Below are 21,866 nucleotides of genomic sequence, written 5' to 3'. Positions count from 1 at the left end.
GCATGATTTATTATTTTTAAAGATTTTATTTATTTATTTATTTGACAGACAGAGATCACAAGTAGGCAGAGGCAGGCAGAGAGAGAGGGAGAAGCAGCTCCCTGCTGAGCAGAGAGCCGGATGCGGGGCTGGATCCCAGGACCCTGAGATCATGACCTGAGCCGAAGGCAGAGGCTTTAACCCACTGAGCCACCCAGATGCCCCAAAGGTGCATGATTTATAATAAATATGCTGGGTCCACTAGCATCTACCAGACCCATGGGTATGAACACCCCAGCTAATAATTTCCCCTCCTAGTCACAGGCTCGCACAGACCCTCACAACGTTCAGAGAGGTCGGTCAGACATGGCATCGCTGATGTAAATTCATTTTAGAGATGTAAAATTATAACACTCCTGAGATCTTAATGCTGGCAGAGAGGAACCAGGTGCTCGTGATCTAAGTCACAAGCCGTCACAACACACAGTGACACTTGCCCTGTCTATTCTCGGCCAAACCTCCTTGTATCTCTTTCATCCCAGCAAAAGGATAAATGTTCCACACCACCCAGAAGGTCCATGAGGCCCGACTGTCACTGGTGTCACTCACTAGCTCTGTGACCTTGAGCGAGGAACTTAACCTCTCTGACTTCAGTTTCCTCATCTGTAAAGTAGGGATGACACCGTCTGTCTCTCCGGGTCGCCGTGTTGAGACAGTAAGACCTAGCCCGGGATCTGGCATAATAAATATTGAGCGCTTGGACGACTGAATACGTACGGGATTCATGGCCCCCGTTCCTTTGTGGCAGGAGTGGGCAACTTATAGTGTCAGCTGAGCCCTACTACGTGCCAGGCCTTGTACCATGTGTTTTCTATGCACAATCTCCCCGGATTCCTCACATCACGGTAAGGGACGTAAGATTCTTATCCCCATTTTCCAGATGAAAAGGCAGCTTTCATCTGGAAAAGCGCGGCGAGCTTGAGTCACGTGGGCAAGGTCACACAGCAAAGAAGAGGAGGCACCGGATAGCTGGAACCCAGGACCCGTCCCTTGGTGTCCAGGCACGTGGCCTGCCTCTCATCGCCCAACTAGGGAAAGGAAGGCCGAGAGAGGGCAGGTTACCTGCCCAAGGTCACGCAGGAGACGGTGGCCGAGGCCTCCAGACCTCTGAGGGTTTCCGTCGCAGACCCCCCTCCTCCCGCGCTCGGGGCCCCTCCAATCCGCAGCTCTGCGTGCGGGGGCGCGCGCATCCCCCCGCTGTCCGTCCGTCAGCCAGTCTGTCTGGGTGCCTCCGCGGGCGCAGCCGTGCACCCCTCCCCAGGCTCGGGCGCTGCGCAGGGAGAAGCAGAGCGTTGGCAGCGCCCGGCCCGCGCCCCACGCCCCACGCCCGCAGCCGACAGACGGCAGCGCCTGCGCCCGCGCCCGCACCCACCCCCCCAAGCCGGTGCGCGGGAGCCGCCGGGGCAAAGTCGCGGCGGCCGGCCGGCGGCGCGATCTCGGGCTCCCTCGCTCGCTCTCTGCTCTCAGGGGAAGCCAAGCCGGGAAGCCCCGGCAACCCGCCCTCCAAGATGAAGAAGCTCCAGGGAGCTCACCAGCGCAAGGTAGGGCAGGAAGACCCGGGCGCACACGGGGGCGGGAGCACACCTGAGGGAGGGGTGCAGAGGCCCGCCCCCATTCAGGCCCGGGGAGGGTCGGAGAGGGCACCTGGACCGGCTCAGGGCTCTGGGGGAGGCAAGGCTGAGCTAGGTGGCAAGGAGGGGCGGGGTCACGGCCTGCAGAGGTGGAGTGGAGGGTGGCGACATGGCCTTCCCCATCTGGGGGTCGGGGTGTTGTGTGATGGGGCTGAGGTTCATTGGGCCAGGTCCTTCGAACAGGTGTCTGCAACCCCAGGAGGCAAGGGGTAGGGGTGGCTGGGGCCAGGCGCCCGCCCCTTCCCAGTCCCTCACCCATTTCCCCCAGGGCCTGATTGGGGTTGGGGGTGTTAGAATAACTGAGCGCCAGCCTTGAGGGGGACTAATTTCGGGGGTGGGGGCGGGGAGCCGCTCTGGCCCTCAGCCGCGCGCTCTACACTGAAGCAACCTCCGAGAACCAGCAGGGAGACGCTGTTTTTCCTGCCCGAGGTTTTGCCCTGCAGGGGCCGCCACCTGCTCCCTCGAACCAGCTTTAGCTTCCCTGCTAAGACCCCAGGCTGCCCGTCAGCAGGGCTGACTGGAGGCAAAGGCGGGGAGGAAGGAAACGGGAGACCCAAGGGATATGGGGGTGGGGTGAAAGCTGGCATGAGAGAGGGGGCCAAATCTGTGTTTCTGGAGCCCCTCTCCGCCTTTCCTGTGGAGTTAGACCTCCCAGCCTGCGGGGGAGCGGGGAGGGAGAGTATTGGGTCAAGTTTTCTGGCTTTTGGCTTAAAAGTACGAGTCCTAGCCAAGGAGTCAGAACTCCTGGGCACTATTTCTGCAGATGCCACTTACCCTGTGACTTTGGGCAAGTCCATTCTCTAAGCTGGACTGTCATTTGCCAATCCAGCTCCAGTATCAAGGCACCAAAGCAAGCCCCACTGTCCCTGAGCGGGGTTTGGGGGATGTAGTGACCCCACAGGGGCTGGCAGATGTAGATGGGAGAGAGAGCTCACAGGGGCTGGTGTTATTGACCATCCCCTGCCCCATTCAAGCCTTCTGCCCCTGCGTAGCTGGGCGTGGAGCGGCTAAGTGGGTCTTTTTATTCACTGCCGCGAATGACTTCTTGGGGCCATTTGTGGGTCTCTTGGGTCCTGCCTGCCATTCTTTTCCATTCTCTTACTCTCTCCTCTTTCCTCTCTCTCCCCACAAGAGCTCCTGCCCCTCACTGCCACCGTGCCACACGGTGTGTAAACAGCCATATTCTGTAAAGCCTTATCTCGTGTAAGCCTCCAAAAATTCTAGGGGCTGGGTCTTGCTATCCCCATTTTATAGACAAGAGGAAACAGACATGGGGGATGCAGCTTTCCTAAAGATGGACCGAGTGACCCACGGGCCCACAGGGCAGGGGTGGGGCCACCTGGCCTCAGTGTCCTCTCCCTTGGTCTCAAGGTGAAGGGGACAGGGAGGGAGGAAATGCCAGGTATCAGCAAAGGAGCAGTGTTGTTCAGAGATGAACACTGGGCTGAAAGTCAGGGATGTGGATTCTGATCTTGCTCTGCCTTTAACTTGTTATTTGACCTTGGGCTTATCCCTTCCCCTCCTTGAAACTCAGTTTCCTCATCTGCACAGCAATGAAGTTGGACTCCAGATTTCTATTATTTTTCTCATCCTGAAGAAGGTATGAGAGCCTGGGTTTGGGGCAGGCTAACCTCTTCCAGCACCTGCCACTGCTGGTGACCTACATCTGTTGGTCCCTAAAAGAGGGGGTGCAGGTCTGGCAAACTCAGGATTATGTTTCTGCGTGACTTGGGATAGGCAGTGGGGGAATCGGGGGTGGGATCTTCACACCCAGGCGGAAGTGTGAAGCGACTCATTAAGCTTCCTTCCAACCCTGCCCCATTGACTGGGGTGCTTGTCTCCCAGCCAGTCGCATCCTGTCCATGCCGGCCTCCTGGGATTCATCCCATGGTGGGGTTGGGGGCTCCGGGTGGTTTTGGGATTGGCTCATCTTTGGAGGACTCAATCCCCTGTGCCTGGAGCAGGATCAGGCTTCCCTCTGATTGGGGGAGGAGGGGGACAGGAGAGCTGGCAGCATCCTGCTCTTGGAACTCTTGTCACCATGGAAACAGAGAGCCGGGACTGCTCTGTGAGCAGAGAAAGGGCAGCAGCTTCTCAGGAGGGATCAGAGGAACCTCATTACTAGGCCCTCCTGCCAGCTGGCCTGAACAGGGCTGGGGGCTCACAGGGTGACCAGACTGCCACACTACCCCATTTCCGGGGTCAGTGTCAACAGGCTGGTCCTCCATTCCTCCCGGAGTTCACCTGGCAGGGAGTGATTCTAGGGGGCCAATGCTCACCCAGCTGGGAAGTAACCTCATGGAAAGCAGCATCAGAGGCTGGGGGTGGGTTTCAGATAGGTCTGGGGGCTGCCGCTACCCTCAGCCCAGGATGTCTGAGATCACCGCAAGCCCACGTTCATTATCGTCAGCATCACCATCTCCCATAATAATGCCAGGCTGTCTATGTTACCACTGCCCCTCTGGCCAATAGCCAGCCTAGGGCAGAATCGTTGCCATGGTCGCCACTGTGACTGAGAGCCAGCCCAAGACTATTCCTCCATTCTGCCCCCCCAAAATCACTGCCCCGACCCTGTCACTGTCCCGAGACACCTCCAGTCCTATGACACCTGCACTCTCCTTTCACCGTCTTTATCCTGGCAATGCTCATAGGACAAATTCCCCGCAAAGCCTCCTCTGCCACCACCCAATCTGTGTGTAGACACCTACTTGACTCGTATCAGGAAGGGCAGTTTTAGGGGAAAAAAATATCTGATCAGTAGACAATCACCAAGTCCCTGTGCTAGGATCTGATCTGGTCTTCATCCATTGCCAAATGTCTTTAGGGGAGTCTCTGGTGAAGCTTTTCTCACAAACCATTAGAGCCAGAAGATGAACAGATAGACCTACATTTCTCTGAGTAAATCTCAGCATACTAGCTTCTTAAAACCCTTTTCTTAAATAGAATTGCAGAATACTGTCTATTCTAGGCAGTTATCGTGGGTATTGGTGCATTAAAGGATCTGACAAGTCCCGCAGCAAAGAAAACTATTTTGCTTTGTGTTAACTCGGAGTCCCCCAAACTTTTTTGTCTCAAGATTCCTTTTCTTGGGGCACCTGGAGGGCTCAGTGGGTTAAAGCCTCTGCCTTTGGCTCAGGTCATGATCCCTGGATCCTGGGATCAAGCCCCGAATCAGGCTTTCTGCTCATTGGGGAGCCTGCTTCCTCCTCTCTCTCTGCCTGCCTCTCCGCCTACTTGAGACCTCTGTCTGTCAAATAAATAAATAAAATCTTAAAAAAAAAAAAAAAAGAATCCATTTCTTACACTGAGTACCTATGAATATCATAAGGGATGTATTTTTGGAGACCCTGATTTATTCAATCCCCTCAGTGTAGAGATGGGGAACTGAGGCTCAGAAAACTCTTTTCTCCAGTCACACCATGAAGGGACACAGACCTGGGAAGAGAATTGTAGTCTCTTGACACTCAGTCCAGAGGTATCACTGTTTTCTTATAACCATTCCCCAGCAGAAGCAGGAGTCCTTTCTCCTCTCTCAGAACCATGACATTATTAGACAATTGGCCTTCTTAGCTTCTCCATCCTTCTCTGTTATGGGTGTGAATTTCGGAGGCAAGTGGGAAGGGCGTGGCTGTCCTTTCCTTGTGATCCATTCCAGGAGACACTTTGGGGGAATCGCTCTCTGAATTTTAGATAGCTACCCTGGTATCTTTGGGATTCCTTGCAGACCCTCAGCTTGGGCAGCTCCTAGATGCTCCCTCCAGCCAGCATTTCAAGCATTTGGAGGAGGGCCTCACTTTTCCGGCCCCAGTCTGGAGGGAGAAGGCCCAGTGTACTTCCCCACCCTCCCCGAATGGCAGACAGGGATCTTAGGGACAGCTGGCTTCCGTTCCCCTCTGTGCCTGCATCTCTCCCGCAGTGACAAGAAGATTATGACTTTTGTGAGATAGATCTGAACTCAGTAGCCTCTTCCTGCTCATGAACTATATGATTCACAGGCCTCTGTAGGCCTCCTTGAGCCACCAGAGCATAAATCGGACTCCTCCCTCGGGGGAGGCCATGTTCTCTGCAAGTCCTCTTCTTTCTGTGCTGAGGGCCCCCGCTCCTTCCCCTGTCCTCCTATTATTGCTTCTCCCGAAACGCTCCTGTCTGGCCACCTGCCCTGTAAACATGCTCCGAGCTACCTGTGTCTCTCTCAAAATACGGTGCCCAGAATGGAGTAGCCAAAAGGCCACCACTGGAGGCTGAAGATGCAGGCTTTGAGGCTGGGAAGCTCTGGGCATGAGACCTGGCTCTCCACCCCTCAGCCTTGTAAAACCTCGGCAGGTCATGACTCCTCTCTGAGCCTCAGTGGGCCTCATGATTGAAACAGCACTTAGACAAGTTCTTAGCTCATAGGGTTGTTTTGAGAATGAAGTCAGGTAAAACATTTAGTGCACTGAGCACATAGTAAGAGCTCAAGACAGGGTAAATGTTATGAAGGTCATTGTCGTCGTCGTCATCAATCAAGGACCATCCCTTGATCTGACCTCTGTGTTCACCGAATAAGATGAAGGTGGTTGTCTTAGCGCCCGAGCCACCTTGCAGCCCTCCTAAGTTTGTAGCGACCAGCCACCCCAAGAAGCTCCTGCAAATATTAGCCCAGGTAAGAGCAGTGGATTTTCTCAACCCATAGAGTATCTCTGCATCAGCCCTGTTTGATTTCATCTTCTTATTTTGGGGGTGGAGTGGGCTGTGTCACAGTTCCAACCTGGCCTCACCTCTTTGGTCTCTTTTACCAGCAGCCCATCACCCCAGACCTGCTGATGACCCCCAGTGACCAGGGCGATGTAGACCTGGACGTGGATTTCGCCGCGGACCGGGGGAACTGGACCGGCAAGCTGGACTTCCTATTGTCCTGCATTGGCTACTGCGTGGGCCTGGGCAATGTCTGGCGTTTCCCCTACCGCGCCTACACCAACGGAGGAGGTAGGGGCCGGAGGGCCTGCTGGAGGGGCGTCTAGGCTCATAGGCCAAGGCTTGGGGAAGAGGGAGGTTTTAGTGGCCTTGGCCACCATCTCCTATGTGGTCTTTTTTTTTTTTTTTTTTAAAGATTTATTTATTTGACAGAGAGAGATACAAGTAGGCAGAGAGGCAGGCAGAGAGAGTGAGAGGGAAGCAGGCTCCCCGCCGAGCAGAGAGCCCGATGCGGGACTTGATCCCAGGACCCCAAGATCATGACCTGAGCCGAAGGCAGCGGCTTAAACCACTGAGCCACCCAGGCGCCCTCCTATGTGGTCTTGAGCAGAATTCACTGAAAGCAGTGAACTGGGGCTGGGAGAAGACAGCTCTCTCTGCCTTGTCTTTTTTCATCACCCAAATACCTCCTCCTCTCTCCCCCGAAGCCTGGGCACGTCCAGGGCCCTGAGTGATGGGCAGCGAAGTTGCCTCCGCTTCAGAACGGCAGGCTGTACCTGCCTGGCAGCAATCACCGTACTCTCACAGTTGTCCCCTACCCCCTCCGGGACCTCACCCCACCAGACCTTCCTGCTTGTGAATCTTCAGTCTGTCCTCTTCTCCTGGTTTTTCCGTTCACACTACAAATGCGAAGCCTGTCCCATCTTAAACAAATCCTCTATTGACCCTGCTTCGCCATCAAGTCACTGTTCTGAGTCTCGTTAACGATAGCTGGGGTGAGCACTCACCATCTGCCAGCCCCAGGCATTTAACCCTGATGACAACCCTCCCGGGCGGGCATGGTTATCCTGATGTGACAACCGGGGCTTGGAGAAGCCAAGTTCCTTGTCCAAGGTCACCCGGTGGCCAACCCTACATTCCACCTCCAGGACTACCTTCTCCAGAGCCAGTGTGCTCCTGCCCACCCGAAGCCTCCTCCCGTCTCTGCCAGACTCATGGAAGAGACACCTTTTGGTGGAGTGGCAGAAACCCAAACAGGAGGGGATGGGGCGAGGACAAGATCAATTGCCGTGACCTGGAAGTGTGGGACTGGAGCCCCCTCTCTGACGCTCTAGGAACTCCTTAATGGCCACAGTTCTGTGGGCTCTCCCTTTCCCTGGCTCCTAAATCTGTTTTTCTCCGGGTGCTGACCTCCTTTTCTCCTGGGACAATGACTTCATCCCCAGAGCTCTTCTCTCTGGGTGGGGCTGTAGAGGACCACAGGGAAGGTCTCTAACTGGCCTGCCTTGGGACCCGAGCCCCTGAAGGGTTGGGTTTGGGGGGGCAGCTGGTGTGATTGATGGCCCTTCCGGAGCCCTATAGTGGTAGGCAGTCTTCTAAAGGAGCTGGCTGTCAATGGGGGAAGCAAATGGGGAAGGATATTGGGTACTTGGGACCAATGGTGGCAGCCAGAAGCACCCCAGGTGGCTGGGCAGAGAGGACCAGGGGAGGTAGACTGAGGCCAAATCCCGAGGGCATTCATTTCCTACTGAGGAGTTTGCACTTTCTCTGGCAGGGAATTCACTCATATATCCCTTCATTCCCTCAGTTTTTTTTTTTTTTTAAATATTTTATTTATTTAACAGAGAGAGGTCACAAGTAGGCAGAGAGGCAGGCAGAGAGAGAAGGAGAAACAGGCTCCCCACTGAGCAGAGAGCCCGATGCGGGGCTCGATCCCAGGACCCTGAGATCATGACCTGAGCCGAAGGCAGAGGCTTAAACCACTGAGCCACCCAGGTGCCCCTCCCTCAGTTTTTGCCCTGAGCCCAGCCCTGCCCTGGGCACCGGGGCTGCCGAGGTGAGTAAATCCCCACCAGCCCCAGCAAGCCCTCAGTGATCTGGTGTGAAAGGTCGTCCCCATCCACAGGAGAGGCACTCCCTGGGGTCGCAGGTGTCTGCCATCGGGGAGGGCAGGGCTTGAGGAGAGCGATCCACGTACCCATCCGCCGGAGACCCTCCCTGACCGCCCTCCCGCTCCGCTTAGGTGCCTTCCTCGTGCCCTACTTCCTCATGCTGGCCATCTGTGGCATCCCCCTCTTCTTCCTCGAGCTCTCTCTGGGCCAGTTCTCCAGCCTGGGACCCCTGGCCGTCTGGAAAATCAGCCCCCTCTTCAAAGGTGAGGACTTCCAGTCCCCGCAGGGGCCGGTGCCCCGGGGAGGCAGGGAGGTTGACCCCCTCCCATGCCCCAGCCTCTAGGCAGAGACAGAAGTGAAGCCCAGAGAAGGGCTGGCTGCCGGAGGCCGCACAGCCTGGCCTCAGGAAGGCTTCACCTGAGGGCCACCCCCTGTCCCTCACGCCCAGGTGCCGGCGCGGCCATGCTGCTCATCGTAGGCCTGGTGGCCATCTACTACAACATGATCATCGCCTACGTGCTCTTCTACCTCTTCGCCTCCCTCACCAGCAACCTGCCCTGGGAGCACTGTGGCAACTGGTGGAACACGGACCTCTGCCTCGAGCACAGAGGCTCCAAGGACGGCAACGGGGCCCTGCCCCTCAACCTCACGAGCACCGTCAGCCCCAGCGAGGAGTACTGGAGGTCAGGCCACTGCCGGCCTGCAGCTGGTTGGGAGGGCCCCGAGCTGCCGGGGGCAGTGGGGGAAGTGTGGGAGGTGGGAAAGGGGTGCTGGGAGGGGCCCCAAGCTACTGGGGGCGATGGGTGGGGGGGGCAAGAATGGGCCGGCATCCCCGGGGGCTTCGTGAAGGCCAATCCAGGAGCTGGTGTTAGGTGGGCCCCGCGTTCTAATCCCAGCTCTTCGCTGACCAGCCGTGTGACTTTACACAACATCCTTGGCTTCCGGGGCTTTGTCTATGAAGTGGGTGTGGTCATGGCATTCGGGGGGGTTGTTGTGAGGATTAAAGGAAGGAAAGCAGAGAATGTGCCACCAGCCTGTTGGGTAACCCTGCTCAGTAGAGTCTGGCTGGTAATCGTGATGGTGAGGACACTGGTAAGGGTGACCTTGCTGGCCACAGCTTTCCCGCATGCCTGTGGAGTGTGGCAGGGTGACCTGAGGACCCTCAAATCTTCCTCCCCCACAGCCGCTACGTCCTCCACATCCAAGGCAGCCAGGGCATTGGCAGTCCTGGGGAGATCCGCTGGAACCTCTGCCTCTGTCTGCTGCTGGCCTGGGTCATCGTGTTCCTCTGTATCCTCAAGGGAGTCAAGTCCTCGGGCAAGGTGAGGCCTAGGGGGTCCTAGAGGCTCAAGGGGCTGGGAGGTGGGAGGACTTCCCGGAGGAGGTGGCAGGGCACGGACTGAGTCCAATAGGATGAACAGACATCAACGGGGCAGAGGTTGAGGGTAGGGGTGGGGAGTAGGCGTTGGAGGCACTGTCTGAAGAAAGACGTGGAGGTAAGGATGGACAGTGGCCAGGCTGGTTCACCAGGCTGGAAACCTTCCAAGGACAGGACCTATGGGTGACTCAGGTTTGTATCCTAACCAATTGCCTGGGACCTTGAAGAGGCTCCTCAAGTGTTTGGTGAATGTTTGGAAGGTGGGTCTATGAGTCAGGATGGGGAGGGGGTTTTGGGAATGTGCCATGGCTGATAATCACACAGGGAGGGAGGGGTTGCATGGGCAGGGGGCGGGGCGGGGAAAGGAAGGGGGAGACTCTCATCAGCCCTAGGCAAGGCCTCCAGGCAAAGACCCAGGGTGGCCTGGAGGGGGGCTCGTAGGGCTGGAGGGGGTGGGTGGGCTGGGACGCCTTGGGAAGCAGCGACAGGACTTTAACGAGGGATCCATGTGCGGAGGGAGGGAGGGAGGCGGGGAGGGAAAGAGAAGCATCATGGATAATGGCTGTTCTCAGCTCAGCCTCCCCAAATATTGGGGAGGCGAGTTAGGTAAGATGGAGATTTCTGGAAGAGGAGCAGGGTGGAAGGAAGTTCACCCCTGCCTTCCATCCCCATTTACCACGTCTCAGGTGGTGTATTTCACGGCCACGTTCCCCTACCTCATTCTGCTCATGCTGCTGGTCCGAGGAGTCACCCTCCCAGGGGCCTGGAAGGGCATCCAGTTCTATCTCACCCCCCAGTTCCACCACCTGCTGTCTTCCAAGGTGAGGCTCTCTGGGCTGGGGTGCTGAGGGAGGGGTCAGGCCTGAGCCAGGGAGTAGAAGGAGGAGGGCTCCCTGGGGAAAAGAAGGGCAATGGTTAGGAATCCTCCCGGTGGAGGGTCCTCAGTATCAGACCCTGTGCTTGGCGTGCACTCAACAGTGTATGTCCTTTTCATTTCTTATTCTTCACTGTCCTACAAAGTAGGCATTATTCTGGGGGCCCCAGCTGGCTCAGTTAGAGGAGGTGTGGCGCTTGATCTTAAGGTCATGAGTTTGAGCCCCACGTGGGGTGTAGAGATTACTAAAATAAATAAATAAATTAATTAATTAATATATATATAAATATATATAATATAATATATATAATATATATATTAACATATATATATGCCTTAAAAAAAGGTAGACATTTTCTCCCATTTTACAGATGAAGAAACTGAGGCCCGAAAGAGTTATAAGCTTAAGATCACACAGCTAGGGGGAGGCAGAATTGGAATTCGAACCCACAGCTCTCTGATTCCAAACCCCAAGGAGGTCATTGGTAATGACAGAAATAGTGGTGCTGACAGCTGACGTTTCTTGTTTATTAATTGCCGACTGCCTGACCCTGCCCTGGCCCTTCGCACATATGCAGTCATTAATCCTTACCACCACCCTATAAGGGAGCTGGTGTTCCTATCCGTGCATTACAGAGGTGGGACCCGAGGCTCAGAGAGGTGATGGGGCTTGCCTACACCATACAGCCTGGAAGTAGGGGAGCTGGAATCAAATCCCGGTCCCTCCAACTCCAGGGAGGAAGTAAAGGGGATCCATGGGCTTGTCAATACGGATCTACCGGAAATTTACATAAGACACTACTTCCTTCAGAATTGGACCAAGCATAGCCATCATCTAGATCCTGGATGGGGAAACTGAGGCCCAGAGAGGGAAAGGGACTTACCCAAGTCCCGCCGTGTAAGTGCTGGAACGGGGTTTGCTCCCAGCCCACATCACCTGGAGCCAGGCTCTCCACCACGCCGTCCCTGGACCTGTGGACTAGCTCCCACCCCACCTCCTCCCTCCTCTTTCCGTGACCCTCTGGACAGGGTCGCAGTGTTCCAGCCCCTTCTCTCTGCTGTCCATCTGCATCCTTCCCTGCCACAGGTGTGGATCGAAGCTGCTCTTCAGATCTTCTACTCCCTGGGTGTGGGCTTCGGGGGTCTCCTCACCTTCGCCTCCTATAACACGTTTCACCAGAACATCTACAGGTCAGTGCAGCCTCCCAGACCGCGGGGCCGGAGTGGGGAGGAGAGTGGCCAGCCAGGGCAGGCCCTGTTGTGGGGCAGGGCCAGCTCACTCTGGCCTGCTCCTGTGTGCCTGTACTCCCCCCGGCAGAGACACCTTCATCGTCACTCTGGGCAATGCCATCACCAGCATCCTGGCTGGCTTCGCCATCTTCTCTGTGCTGGGCTACATGTCTCAGGAGCTTGGTGTGCCTGTGGACCAAGTAGCCAAAGCAGGTGGGCAGGCAAGCCAGCTTCGGGGTGAGGGGCGGGGGTGTGGACGATGATGTGAATCAGTGTCTTGTGCCGGAGGACAAGTCCACATCTGTGTGTTAGCAGGATTGTTTGTGTGGATGATGGTATACAGAAGTGTATTCAAATGAGGTTTTATATTGTCTTGTGTTTCTTCCTGCACTCCTTATCAGTTCATTTATCTTGTCAAGCTGTGTTCATTGAGCACCGACGGCGTCCTGGCCGGGGTTTAGGGGTTCAGTGTTGAAAGTGTGCACTAGGGTACATGTCTGCATCTGACTAAATGAGCGTGCGCACGGGGGTGGAAGCGACTGTGTGTGTTTGAGTGTGCCTGTGAGGGCCCCCTTGTGCCCCAGTCTGCTGACCCTTTGTGTGCCTGGCCCAGGCCCTGGCCTGGCCTTTGTCGTCTACCCACAGGCCATGACCATGCTGCCTCTGTCGCCCTTCTGGTCCTTCCTTTTCTTCTTTATGCTCCTGACTCTGGGCTTGGATAGTCAGGTGAGCCTGGTCTGTGCCAGCGGGCACCTTGTGGGGGGTGTGTCCATGTGTGTGTGTGTGTCCGTCCACGTGGGATATGCATCTGTGTATCTGTGTATGTAGCTGTGTGTGGGACGTAGCTGTCTGTGTCTGTGTGATGTGTGTGTCTCTGTGTGAGTGTGTGTGTCCATGCACGTGTGTACAGGTGTGTGGTGGGGGCCAAATTCTGACCTCCCCCTCTTTTGCCCTCCCCCAGTTTGCCTTCCTGGAGACCATTGTGACAGCCGTGACAGATGAGTTCCCGTACTACCTGCGGCCCAAGAAGGCTGTGTTCTCGGGGCTCATCTGCGTGGCCATGTACCTGATGGGGCTGGTCCTCACCACCGATGTGAGTTCTGCTGTGAGGAGGGAGGGCAGCCCGGGGGTGGGGTGGTGCGGGTATGGGTGGAGGCAAGGCCAGGCAGCTGGGGTGGGGGCAGGCGACTCTGCCCCGGGGTCCCTGCTGCTGCTTTGAGAGGCCACCCAGGCCCACTCCCCAAGGGCAACGTGGCCTATGGCCCAGGGTCCTGGCTCCAAGGTACAGAGAAGACCCAGCTTCCAGCCTGGGTCCTACACTTGCTGGATGACCTCAGGACAAAAGGCTTCACCTTCCTCAGCCTGCGTTCCCACCAATAAAATGGGCTCTACAGCTAGGGTTGTTGTCAGGCTCCAGTAAGATGGTGTGTGGGAAGGGCCCAGCATAGGCAGTGGTCACACGGCCACCGTCTTGCCATCACCGCTGGCCGGGCTGCTCCCCGCCTTGAAAAGGGGCTGCACCAGGGAGCGAGGCGGGGCTGAGGGAAGCCCAGAGCTGTGACTTGTGTTCTAGGGAGGCATGTACTGGCTGGTGCTTCTGGATGACTACAGCGCCAGCTTCGGGCTCATGGTGGTGGTGATCACCACATGCCTGGCCGTCACCCGGGTGTATGGTGAGAGGCGCTGAGGGAGAGGGGGTTGAGGCTCCCCACGGTGGGAGGCTGGGAGTCTGCTCTGGAGCCCCCCTACACTGGGTCCCAGGTCCCAAGGGCCAGGGTCTCCCATGGGGCAGCGGTGGGGGGGGAGGGGGAGGAGTCGCTGGTGCTGGTGGGGGATGCTGGTGGGGCCATCCTCCTCCCCCCTCCCCTGCACAGGCATCCAGAGGTTCTGCCGGGACATCCACATGATGCTGGGCTTCAAGCCGGGCCTCTACTTCAGGGCCTGCTGGCTGTTCCTGTCCCCGGCCACGCTCCTGGTAACCAAGGGGAAGGAGGGCTGGGGCCCAGAGCTGAGAGGAGGGGCCCCCTCTGGACATTCAGTACAGCAGGGCTGTCCTGGCCCAGAGCAGACCTCTGTCAGGGCTGAGGGGCAGGTGGGCGCCAGGATCTGGGTCTACTCCCCTCTGCCTCAATGCCCCCAGCTTTTGGAGCCGTGCTGGGTCTAGCCTCCCATGCAGCTAGCCAAATGAGTGAGGCTTTTCCAGGCCTCAGGGCCTTTCCTCAGGGCCTTTCTGCCTGGGGCATTAGGCTGGTATGTTGGTGAGTTGGAGGTCAGGCCCAGGCTGTCTTAGAAACTGGATGCTTCCAAGCTGGGCTGTCTCAGGCCTCACAAATGCCCAGAGGAGGGACCGTCTCAGGTTCTATACAGCTTAGGATGGGGTTCTCTTCAACACCGGGTGGCTCTGGGCTGGGCTGTCCCGGGCCTTCAGGTGCTCAGACCTGGGCTGCCCTAAGACCTAGGGTCTGCCCAAAGCCCACGGTGATGCCGGGGCCCCTGCCTGCAGGCCTTGTTGGTGTACAGCATCGTCAAGTACCAGCCCTCGGAGTACGGCAGCTACCGGTTCCCAGCCTGGGCAGAGCTGCTGGGCATTCTGATGGGTCTGCTGTCCTGCCTCATGATCCCAGCGGGCATGCTGGTGGCCGTGCTTCGGGAGGAGGGCTCGCTCTGGGAGGTAAGTCTGGGCCGCCTTGTCTGCCCCGGGCCCACCTGCTAGGACAGAAGACATCTGCCGCAACACCTTACCCAGGGCCTCACAGGCCTTTCCAGACAGTAGCCTGAGCTCTGAATCCTCTCACCTGCTAGGGGTGAGGCAGGCTCAGGGGGCTTAGGGTCCAGCCCTGTGGTTTCTGGCACCACATGGGGTCTCTGACGTGGGGATGTCCCACTGCCCACATGCCATAGGGAGAGGACACGTGTCCCACTGCTAGTCGGTCCGGGGTCCAGACTGGAACTCTGGTCACCAGTCCAGAGCTTCCCCTGACTCAGGGTCAGAAGGCAGGACTGAGGGACCCCAGAGGGTGGGCTGCAGCCCGTGGGTGACCTGGGAATGGGCCGATGGTGGGAGCCCTGCCCTCGCCAGGCTTTGTGAAGAGATCCAGGAAGCACAGAGAATGCAAGCTGTTTGGGCATGGGGGTCTGCAGGTCTCAGAAGAGGGGAGTGGGTGTGCAGTGACGCTGTGTGACTACGGCAATGTTCTACCCCTCTCTGAGCCTCCCCGCACTCTGTCCTTCTAAGGCTATGGAATGTGGAGCCCCTCTGGTGGGGAGAGGTTGTCACAGTGAGCAGAGCTGAATGAGCCTGCTAGGGCCTGGAGAGAGCCTTGGGACCCCCATACATACCCCACATATCCCATCAGGCTTATGGCAGAGCCAGCTGGTTCTGGTTCATGAGAGCTAATTGTTATATATTCAGGGATGTTGTGAGCTGGTTGTTAACTCATCGATAACTTGACATCGACCTTGGTGGGAATATTTATACCACTGGAACTGGCTACATATCAAGCCTCCTGTGCCCCTCCAACCACTGCCCCCACTCCACAGACAGTGCCACTGTGTCCTCAGCTGTCCCTCACCCCACCTTCATATCTGCACCTGGAAGGAGGCTCCGAGTCCGCCCCCAGCACAAGTGCGTCATGGCCACAGCGCCCAGACCGCAGGGCAGTCCTGGACCCAGGCCCTGCTCTGGATCCAGCTGCTGGGGGATGGGGAGCAAACCCCCAGCCTTCTCTCAACGTTGGGGGGTCCCACCTGTGCTGTCAAGGGCAACGCATCTCCTTGCTTGAGAGTTGAGGTATCTGCAAAGGAAAGGAAGAGAGGGGTGTCGCTCAGGACAGAGGGCTCCAGTCCCCTGGAAGTTCATGGTTCCCAAGCTTTGCTACACTTCCCTCTTGCCCTATCTCCACAGCCACCAACAGCCAGGCCGAGGGCCATGTTGTTGGGTGGGGAGCACTGCAAGGGGAGTCCTTGCCCGGCCCTGGAGTACCGCCTTCAGAGACCGGGGATTCCGGCACTGTCACATTAGGAGGAATCGGGGCTCTGCCTTTTGCCAGCTGTGTGACCCTAAGCGAGTTAACGCCCCTCTCTGAACCTTGCTTTTCTCTGTCCTTCAAGTGAGGACAAAGATTCCTCCCCTGAGGGTTGCTCTGAGAAGAAAAGAAGCTTATCCGTGTGGTCAGAACTGTGAAGGGCAGGAAAAGCAGAGTGTTTTAAAAGTTTAGGATGGAGTCAGACTGCCCGGGTTCAAATAGCATCACCACTTGTCACCCGTGTGACCTTGGCCAAGTTGGCTCACCTCGCTGAATTTTGCTTCCAGATAACATCTGTGGGGGTGGAGGGTGAAAGTCCTAATGGCTCTCTCATGGGGACACTGAGGACTGAAGAAGCCCACACGGCCTAGAGCTGGAGCACGGGGAATGTTTTGTTCCACTTTGGGGATCCTCATGGGGGTGATTCTGCTCTCAGAGGCCATTTGGTAGTTTCTGGAGGCACTTTGCTTGTCATAAGAGGATAGTGTGCACAGGGGATGATACCGGCTTCCAGTGGGAAGAGAGCAGGGATGCTGTCAAATTCTCCTCAGTGTGCAGAGAGCTCTTACACGGGGACTCTGCAGCCAAAATATTCCGAGTACTCAGGTTGAGGTTCTAGTGTTCAGCTGGAACAAATCTAAGTGCTTGTTCTCAAGGAGCTTGAATTTTAATGTGGGAGACAGACAATAAACAAATACATAAAGGTAGTAGTAAGTGCTACATTTAAAAAATAATTTTTAAAAAACCCTGAAATAAAAGCAAAGTTTAGGACTAGAGAATGAAGGGAAAATATTTTGGCCAGGGTGGCCAGGAAGACCTTGGTGAGGGCGTGACAGACATCTGACCGAAACTCACAAGGTGATCAATAGATATCTAAGGGGAGAGCATTCCAAGCAGAAGGACAATCAGTGCAAAGGTCCTGAGGCAGGAGGGGATGGCATGTCTGAAGGCAGCAAGGAGGTTGGCAAGACTGGATCAGAGTGGGGGTGGGTGGAGGGAGAGTAGCAGGAGCTGAGGTCAGGGAGGTAGATGGGCAGGTAGGCTGTGGTGGGCAATTTGGGTCTTATTCCAAGGGCAAAGATGAGCCATAGGCAGGTTTCTGGGCAGGGGGTACGGTGCTCTAAAACAGTTCAGTAAGTGTTCCCAGGCTTTGAGTGTGGGGCCATGCTGATCCCTGGGCTAAGGGCTCTGCCCACATTATCCTCCTTGAATCGACACCCAGTAGGCTCCACTTAATGTTGGTCGTCTATCCTCCTTCAAGGGTCTGGGCCTCTTCTCCGTGCAGGTCGGGCAGAGGACTTTGGGAATGTGGTTTGGAAGGGGAGGAACTCTAGAATGTCCAGACTTAGTCATTATCTTAGTCACCTCTCTCCTTCCATGGAAACTGGGGCTGCAGAGGGAAAGGTCAGACAATCAGAGTCAGGATGAAGCAAGTGGGAGACACTTGGAGGGTCAGTGACACTCTCTGCCTCAGTGCTCCCGGCTCCTGGCTCTTCCCCCAAACTCCCGGCTGCTTAGGACTCAGCATTTAGGGGAAGGGACTCCGAGTGGGCTCCTGTTGGCTGGCATGTAGTGGTAGCCTGTCTGCAGCGCCCCTGGTATGTTCTCCGTCTCGGTGCCTGCTGATGGGATTCAGAGTGGCAGGAGTGGCAGGATCCCCAGGTGACAGAGGAGGAAACCAAGCACCGAAAGCTTAAATCCCATGTCCCCACCCAGCTTGTGAGTGGCCAAGTGGGACTTATTCCCCTGGGGAAGTGCCACCGCCTTGCCCTACCCCCCCACCCCCGCCCCAGGATGGTCGCCAGGGCTGACACCGGGGACACAGTGAGGTCTCTACCCAGTGCCCGGCCGCAGGAAGCACTCCACGAGCACCGGCCGCCCACCGTTTTCACCGCTGTCCTTGCTCTGCCACAGCGGCTCCAGCAGGCCAGCCGACCGGCCATGGACTGGGGCCCGTCGCTGGAGGAGAACCGGACTGGCATGTACGTGGCCACGCTAGCGGGGAGCCAGTCACCAAAGCCACTGATGGTGCACATGCGCAAATACGGGGGCATCACCAGTTTTGAGAACACGGCCATCGAGGTGGACCGCGAGATCGCCGAAGAGGAGGAGTCTATGATGTGAGACAGGAAGATGGCGGCCTGGAGGTCCTGCCCAGCTGCGGAGGGGTAGCCCTGCCCTGTGGGGTCCCAAGAGGCCTGAGGTCCTGGGCGGTCACCACAGTGATGCCGGTCCCCAGGGCTAGTCCTTTCTCATGGCCTCTGCCTCTCCTCTGTCTCCTTTCTCCCCACACGCACACAAACCTGCTCAAAGCTCAGTCCTCTTGTGCAGATGGATAAACTGAGGCCAGGGAGGAGGGACCTGACCAAGGTCACATGGTGGAGGACGCTGGACCCCAGACCTCCTGGTCAACCAGTTCCCTTTCTTATGTGGCAGCTGGCATCATTCTCTCCTCTGTTTCAGGGCCAGGACTCCTCTCTTTTCTAGGGGAGCCTGCCCCCCCACATATTGCAAACAGCCAGAGTCTTGAGCTGGGCAGGGATGCTTAGGGTGTGGCAAGGCCCACAAGGCCCCAGGCCTCAAGGGTTAGCAAGTGAAGGGGGACAAAACCCCCGTGTGCTCCTGTGCCTATGCCTGGTTTCCTGGAAGAGGCAGGGTCTGAGGGCCCTAGAGGATGGGCAACTTGGGAGGGAGAGAGGAAGAGGGCAGGGTGTGGAGGTCCCCATGTATCCCCTGTGTCCCAGGGCCGAGCCCACGGTGTTACCAGGCTACAGCAGGGGCCAGGCGGGAAGGACAAAGGAGGGCCGGGGGGAGCATGGGACAAGAGGCGGGCCGGGGTTTGCATGATCTGATTGTGCTTTAGATAGACTAGCTTTCAGGATCGGTATGCAGGGTGGATTTGAGGGGACGGGGTGGAGGTGGGAGGCCTGTGAAGGGCAGGCAAGGGGGGCTGGTGGCCTGAGTGAGGCGGTGGGGGTGGGGAAAGGAGGAGGTCCCCACATTTTCCACCCCCCAGAGAAACTAATGTATTTTATTTTGACCCCACACTTCTGAGAAGGGCCCACAGCTTCCCTCACTGGACTTTGTGCCCTCCCATGTCGGGAGCCATGGGCATGATTAGGACAGAGCAAACAGGTGGAGAGTTGGGAGTGAGGGCCCCTAGTGGGACCTGAGGCCCCTCTGTTCCCTTCTCCCTGTTCTGGTGGCCCTCACTGTCTCCTCCAGCTCCAGGCACTGCTGGGAAACTGACCTTGGCTGTGGGCCACCAAGGCAAACAAGAGGCTTGGAGGTGGTCCGCACACGTGGCTGTCTGTCCTGATGAAGCCCCCTCTGGGCCCAGGCATGAGGGTGGAGGCAGGGAGCCAAGGACAGCCAACAGCTCAGGCCTGTGGCCAGAGGCCTCGGCCTCTTCGGTCCCAAGCACAAGGCGGGCTGCCCTGGGATCCCTCCTTCCCTGAGAGACGAAGGTAGAGAGTGAAAGTGTGTCCCAGTGTGACAGGCCACCCTCATGCAGCTGGGCCAGGCTGCGTGCCCTCTTTCTTTCCTGCTGTCCCCCCAACCCACTCACGTCCTATTGGTTTATTGTTAATAAACACCAATGAGGTCATCCTTCTTACCCCTTCTCCTTACTGCTGAGACGGACGAGGAAACTGAGGCTCAACTGTTCGCTTTCCTGGCTCTCCCAGCTTCTGACACATGCAGTCCCGTTTCTCTGTGGCAGTGGTGGGGGCGGTGGGTTGAGGAAGGGCGGCGAAGACAAGGAAGCCACTTCGCCCCCATTATATGTATGGGCAAACTGAGGCCCTCCAAAGAGAAGACTTGCTCGAGGTTACCCAGCGGAGGCAGGCACACCTGGGCAGCTGGCCTTCCCCTTCCTGGCTCCAGCTGCTCTCCGGCCTTACCAGCAGGTGTAGCTGGGGCTGGAAGCCCCGGGTTGGGAGAAGCCCTGAGTTTCCCAGGCTGGAAGAATTTCCTGGTGCTGCCCACCCCCTCCTGGCAGGACCTGGCCACATAAAAGAGCCCCAGGGCCTTTCAAATGCGAGGCCCAGGTGTTTGTGAAAGCTTTGATGGGGGGTTGGAGAGGAAGGGCTGCTGCATCTTTTAGATATTAATAAATTTCCCCTAACAAAAGGCCAGGCCCCCTCCTGCCCCTCTTTGTTTGAGGCTCTAGATGGAGGAAGAGCATGGGATTGCTAATTTGCTGTAGGCTCAGGAATGGCCTTCACAATTCAAGGTGCCTCTTCCCACACCCTGGGGGCAGGCTCCAGCCTTGCTCACAGAGCCCTTGGCGCCAGCTCCGTGATCCCAAAGGGGGGTTGGGGGGAGGGGGGAACCCTCTCCAGGCCCTCCCCCGCTCCTTCTAGGACAGGTCCCAGGCCCCAGCCGTGGTCCTGTGCAGACTCCTTGCCCAACCTCTTGGCTGCAGCCTGGGGTCCTGGGCATCCAGAATGGGTGATCCTAGAAGTCTGGCCTTCTCTTCAACCAGATTCCCAGTTGGCCATTGCAGGCCTCTAGGAGCCTAGGGAGCCCACCAGCTTCACCTCCCCACCCCACCCCCCACTTCCCCTGCCTTGCTGCCTCTGGCTACCCTTGCACTTGCTCACTGCCCTGGCCCCCCGGGGCCTGAGATTCCTGGTCTGTCCTCCCTGGGCCCCATCTTCCCATCCGTCCTGCTTTTCCCATTCCTGCTGCTCCCAGACAGGCTGTCCTGCCGCCTCACCCTTCTCCCGCCTCTGTCACCTCCCAACAGCCCCCGCCCCTCCCTTTATTGACCTCAGGTGGCCCTGGCTCAGAGCAGACCCCAGCCAGGCCTGACGGCAGCGGGAGCAGATGAGAGGAACCCATGGCTGCATAGTGGACAGCCCATGGAAGACCTCAGCCCTGTTTGGAGTAGAACCCTTGCCTGGAATGCTAGAATGCCCTAGCAGGTGACAAGCCCAGTGCCTGCAGAACCAGGCTGAGCGGCCAGTAGGTGTGAGCGGGAGAGCAGGTGGGGACTGGTCCCCAGAGAGGGTGGCCGTGATGAGTCAGTGGTGGGGACCTGGTGCACGAGAGAAGAAAGCCTGCCTCTCTTTCCGGGAGGCTGCCCCTACAAGCATGGACCCAGGCTGCCAGATAGCCCAGCTTTTTAAGAGAAGCTGGAAGTTTGGATTTCTGTGAGAAATGTCTCATTTTTCTGGCTCTGCAGAGACTGGAGATTAGCAGAGCCGTGGCCCGTGGTGACAACATATGGGAGCTGGGGCCAGGCCCGGGGTCCCCACCCCTAATCCGTGTTTTGCTCTCCTTCTCAGCTGATCTCTGTGTCCGTGGCCCCCTGACCCGGGGAGACTCAGGTCAGGTGGAGGGGCAGTGAAGGGCTGGGAGACAGCATCTGTGCCTGGCTCAGGTGTGGAGAGAGTGTCCTGGGGCCCTTCATTCCTCTTCTAGGAATGTTCTAGGACTCATGAGAGATGGCGTGCTCTTGGGGATCACTGGGAAGCACTGAGATGGGGCACTGACCATCCGCAGTCCCTTCTAGCCTATGATCTGTGAGAGCAAATATCTGGGAGGCGGAAGGTGGAAGGGGAGCAGGAGAGGGCAGGGGAGAGGGCCCCACACCATTAGGGTCAGCCATATTTGCAGGGTCAAGTCAGGGTCAACAGCACCAGGGTCACACAGTCTCCTGTGTTTGGTTCTCAGTAGGTCCTTCCCCCTCTGTTTCCTTCTACCACCCCAGCCACGTTCACCTTTTATGGTGCCCTGAGCAGGCCCAGGCTTCCTGTTCCAGTGTCTTCCCCTTCCATCCATGGGACCCCGAGCCATCCTTTTAGGTCTGTCCTCCATATGCCCTTCATTCCCCATCAGGAGTGGGCTCCTGGAGTGTTCAGGGAGCCTGGCTCAGCCCTACACCTGGGTAGCCGTGAC

The 21,866-nt window shown here is 57.3% G+C and overlaps 1 protein-coding gene across 2 annotated transcripts; it reads left to right on the top strand.

Annotated features, from left to right (window-relative positions):
* The first annotated feature begins 748 nt into the window (after nucleotides 1-748).
* On the top strand, nucleotides 749-19,965 carry SLC6A7 (solute carrier family 6 member 7). Of its 2 annotated transcripts, none has more exons than XM_046000952.1 (14): nucleotides 749-1,580; nucleotides 6,452-6,635; nucleotides 8,587-8,718; nucleotides 8,904-9,138; nucleotides 9,639-9,777; nucleotides 10,520-10,654; nucleotides 11,795-11,898; nucleotides 12,026-12,150; nucleotides 12,551-12,663; nucleotides 12,899-13,030; nucleotides 13,511-13,610; nucleotides 13,812-13,912; nucleotides 14,441-14,608; nucleotides 17,877-19,964. In XM_046000952.1, the coding sequence occupies exons 1-14, from the start codon at nucleotides 1,548-1,550 to the stop codon at nucleotides 18,084-18,086; spliced, it is 1,911 nt and encodes a 636-aa protein (XP_045856908.1). In that variant the 5' UTR covers nucleotides 749-1,547; the 3' UTR covers nucleotides 18,087-19,964. The 2 variants fall into 2 exon arrangements, with proteins under 2 accessions (XP_045856908.1, XP_045856907.1); XM_046000951.1 differs by lacking the exon at nucleotides 749-1,580 and adding an exon at nucleotides 5,043-6,312 and having other exon boundaries at nucleotides 17,877-19,965.
* Nucleotides 19,966-21,866: the final 1,901 nt, after the last annotated feature.

This window comes from Meles meles, chromosome 3 (assembly GCF_922984935.1).
Source record: "Meles meles chromosome 3, mMelMel3.1 paternal haplotype, whole genome shotgun sequence".
Classification (NCBI taxonomy): domain Eukaryota; kingdom Metazoa; phylum Chordata; class Mammalia; order Carnivora; family Mustelidae; genus Meles; species Meles meles.
The sequence above is the reverse complement of the archived record's forward strand: the minus strand, read 5'-3'. Positions and strand labels throughout refer to the sequence as shown.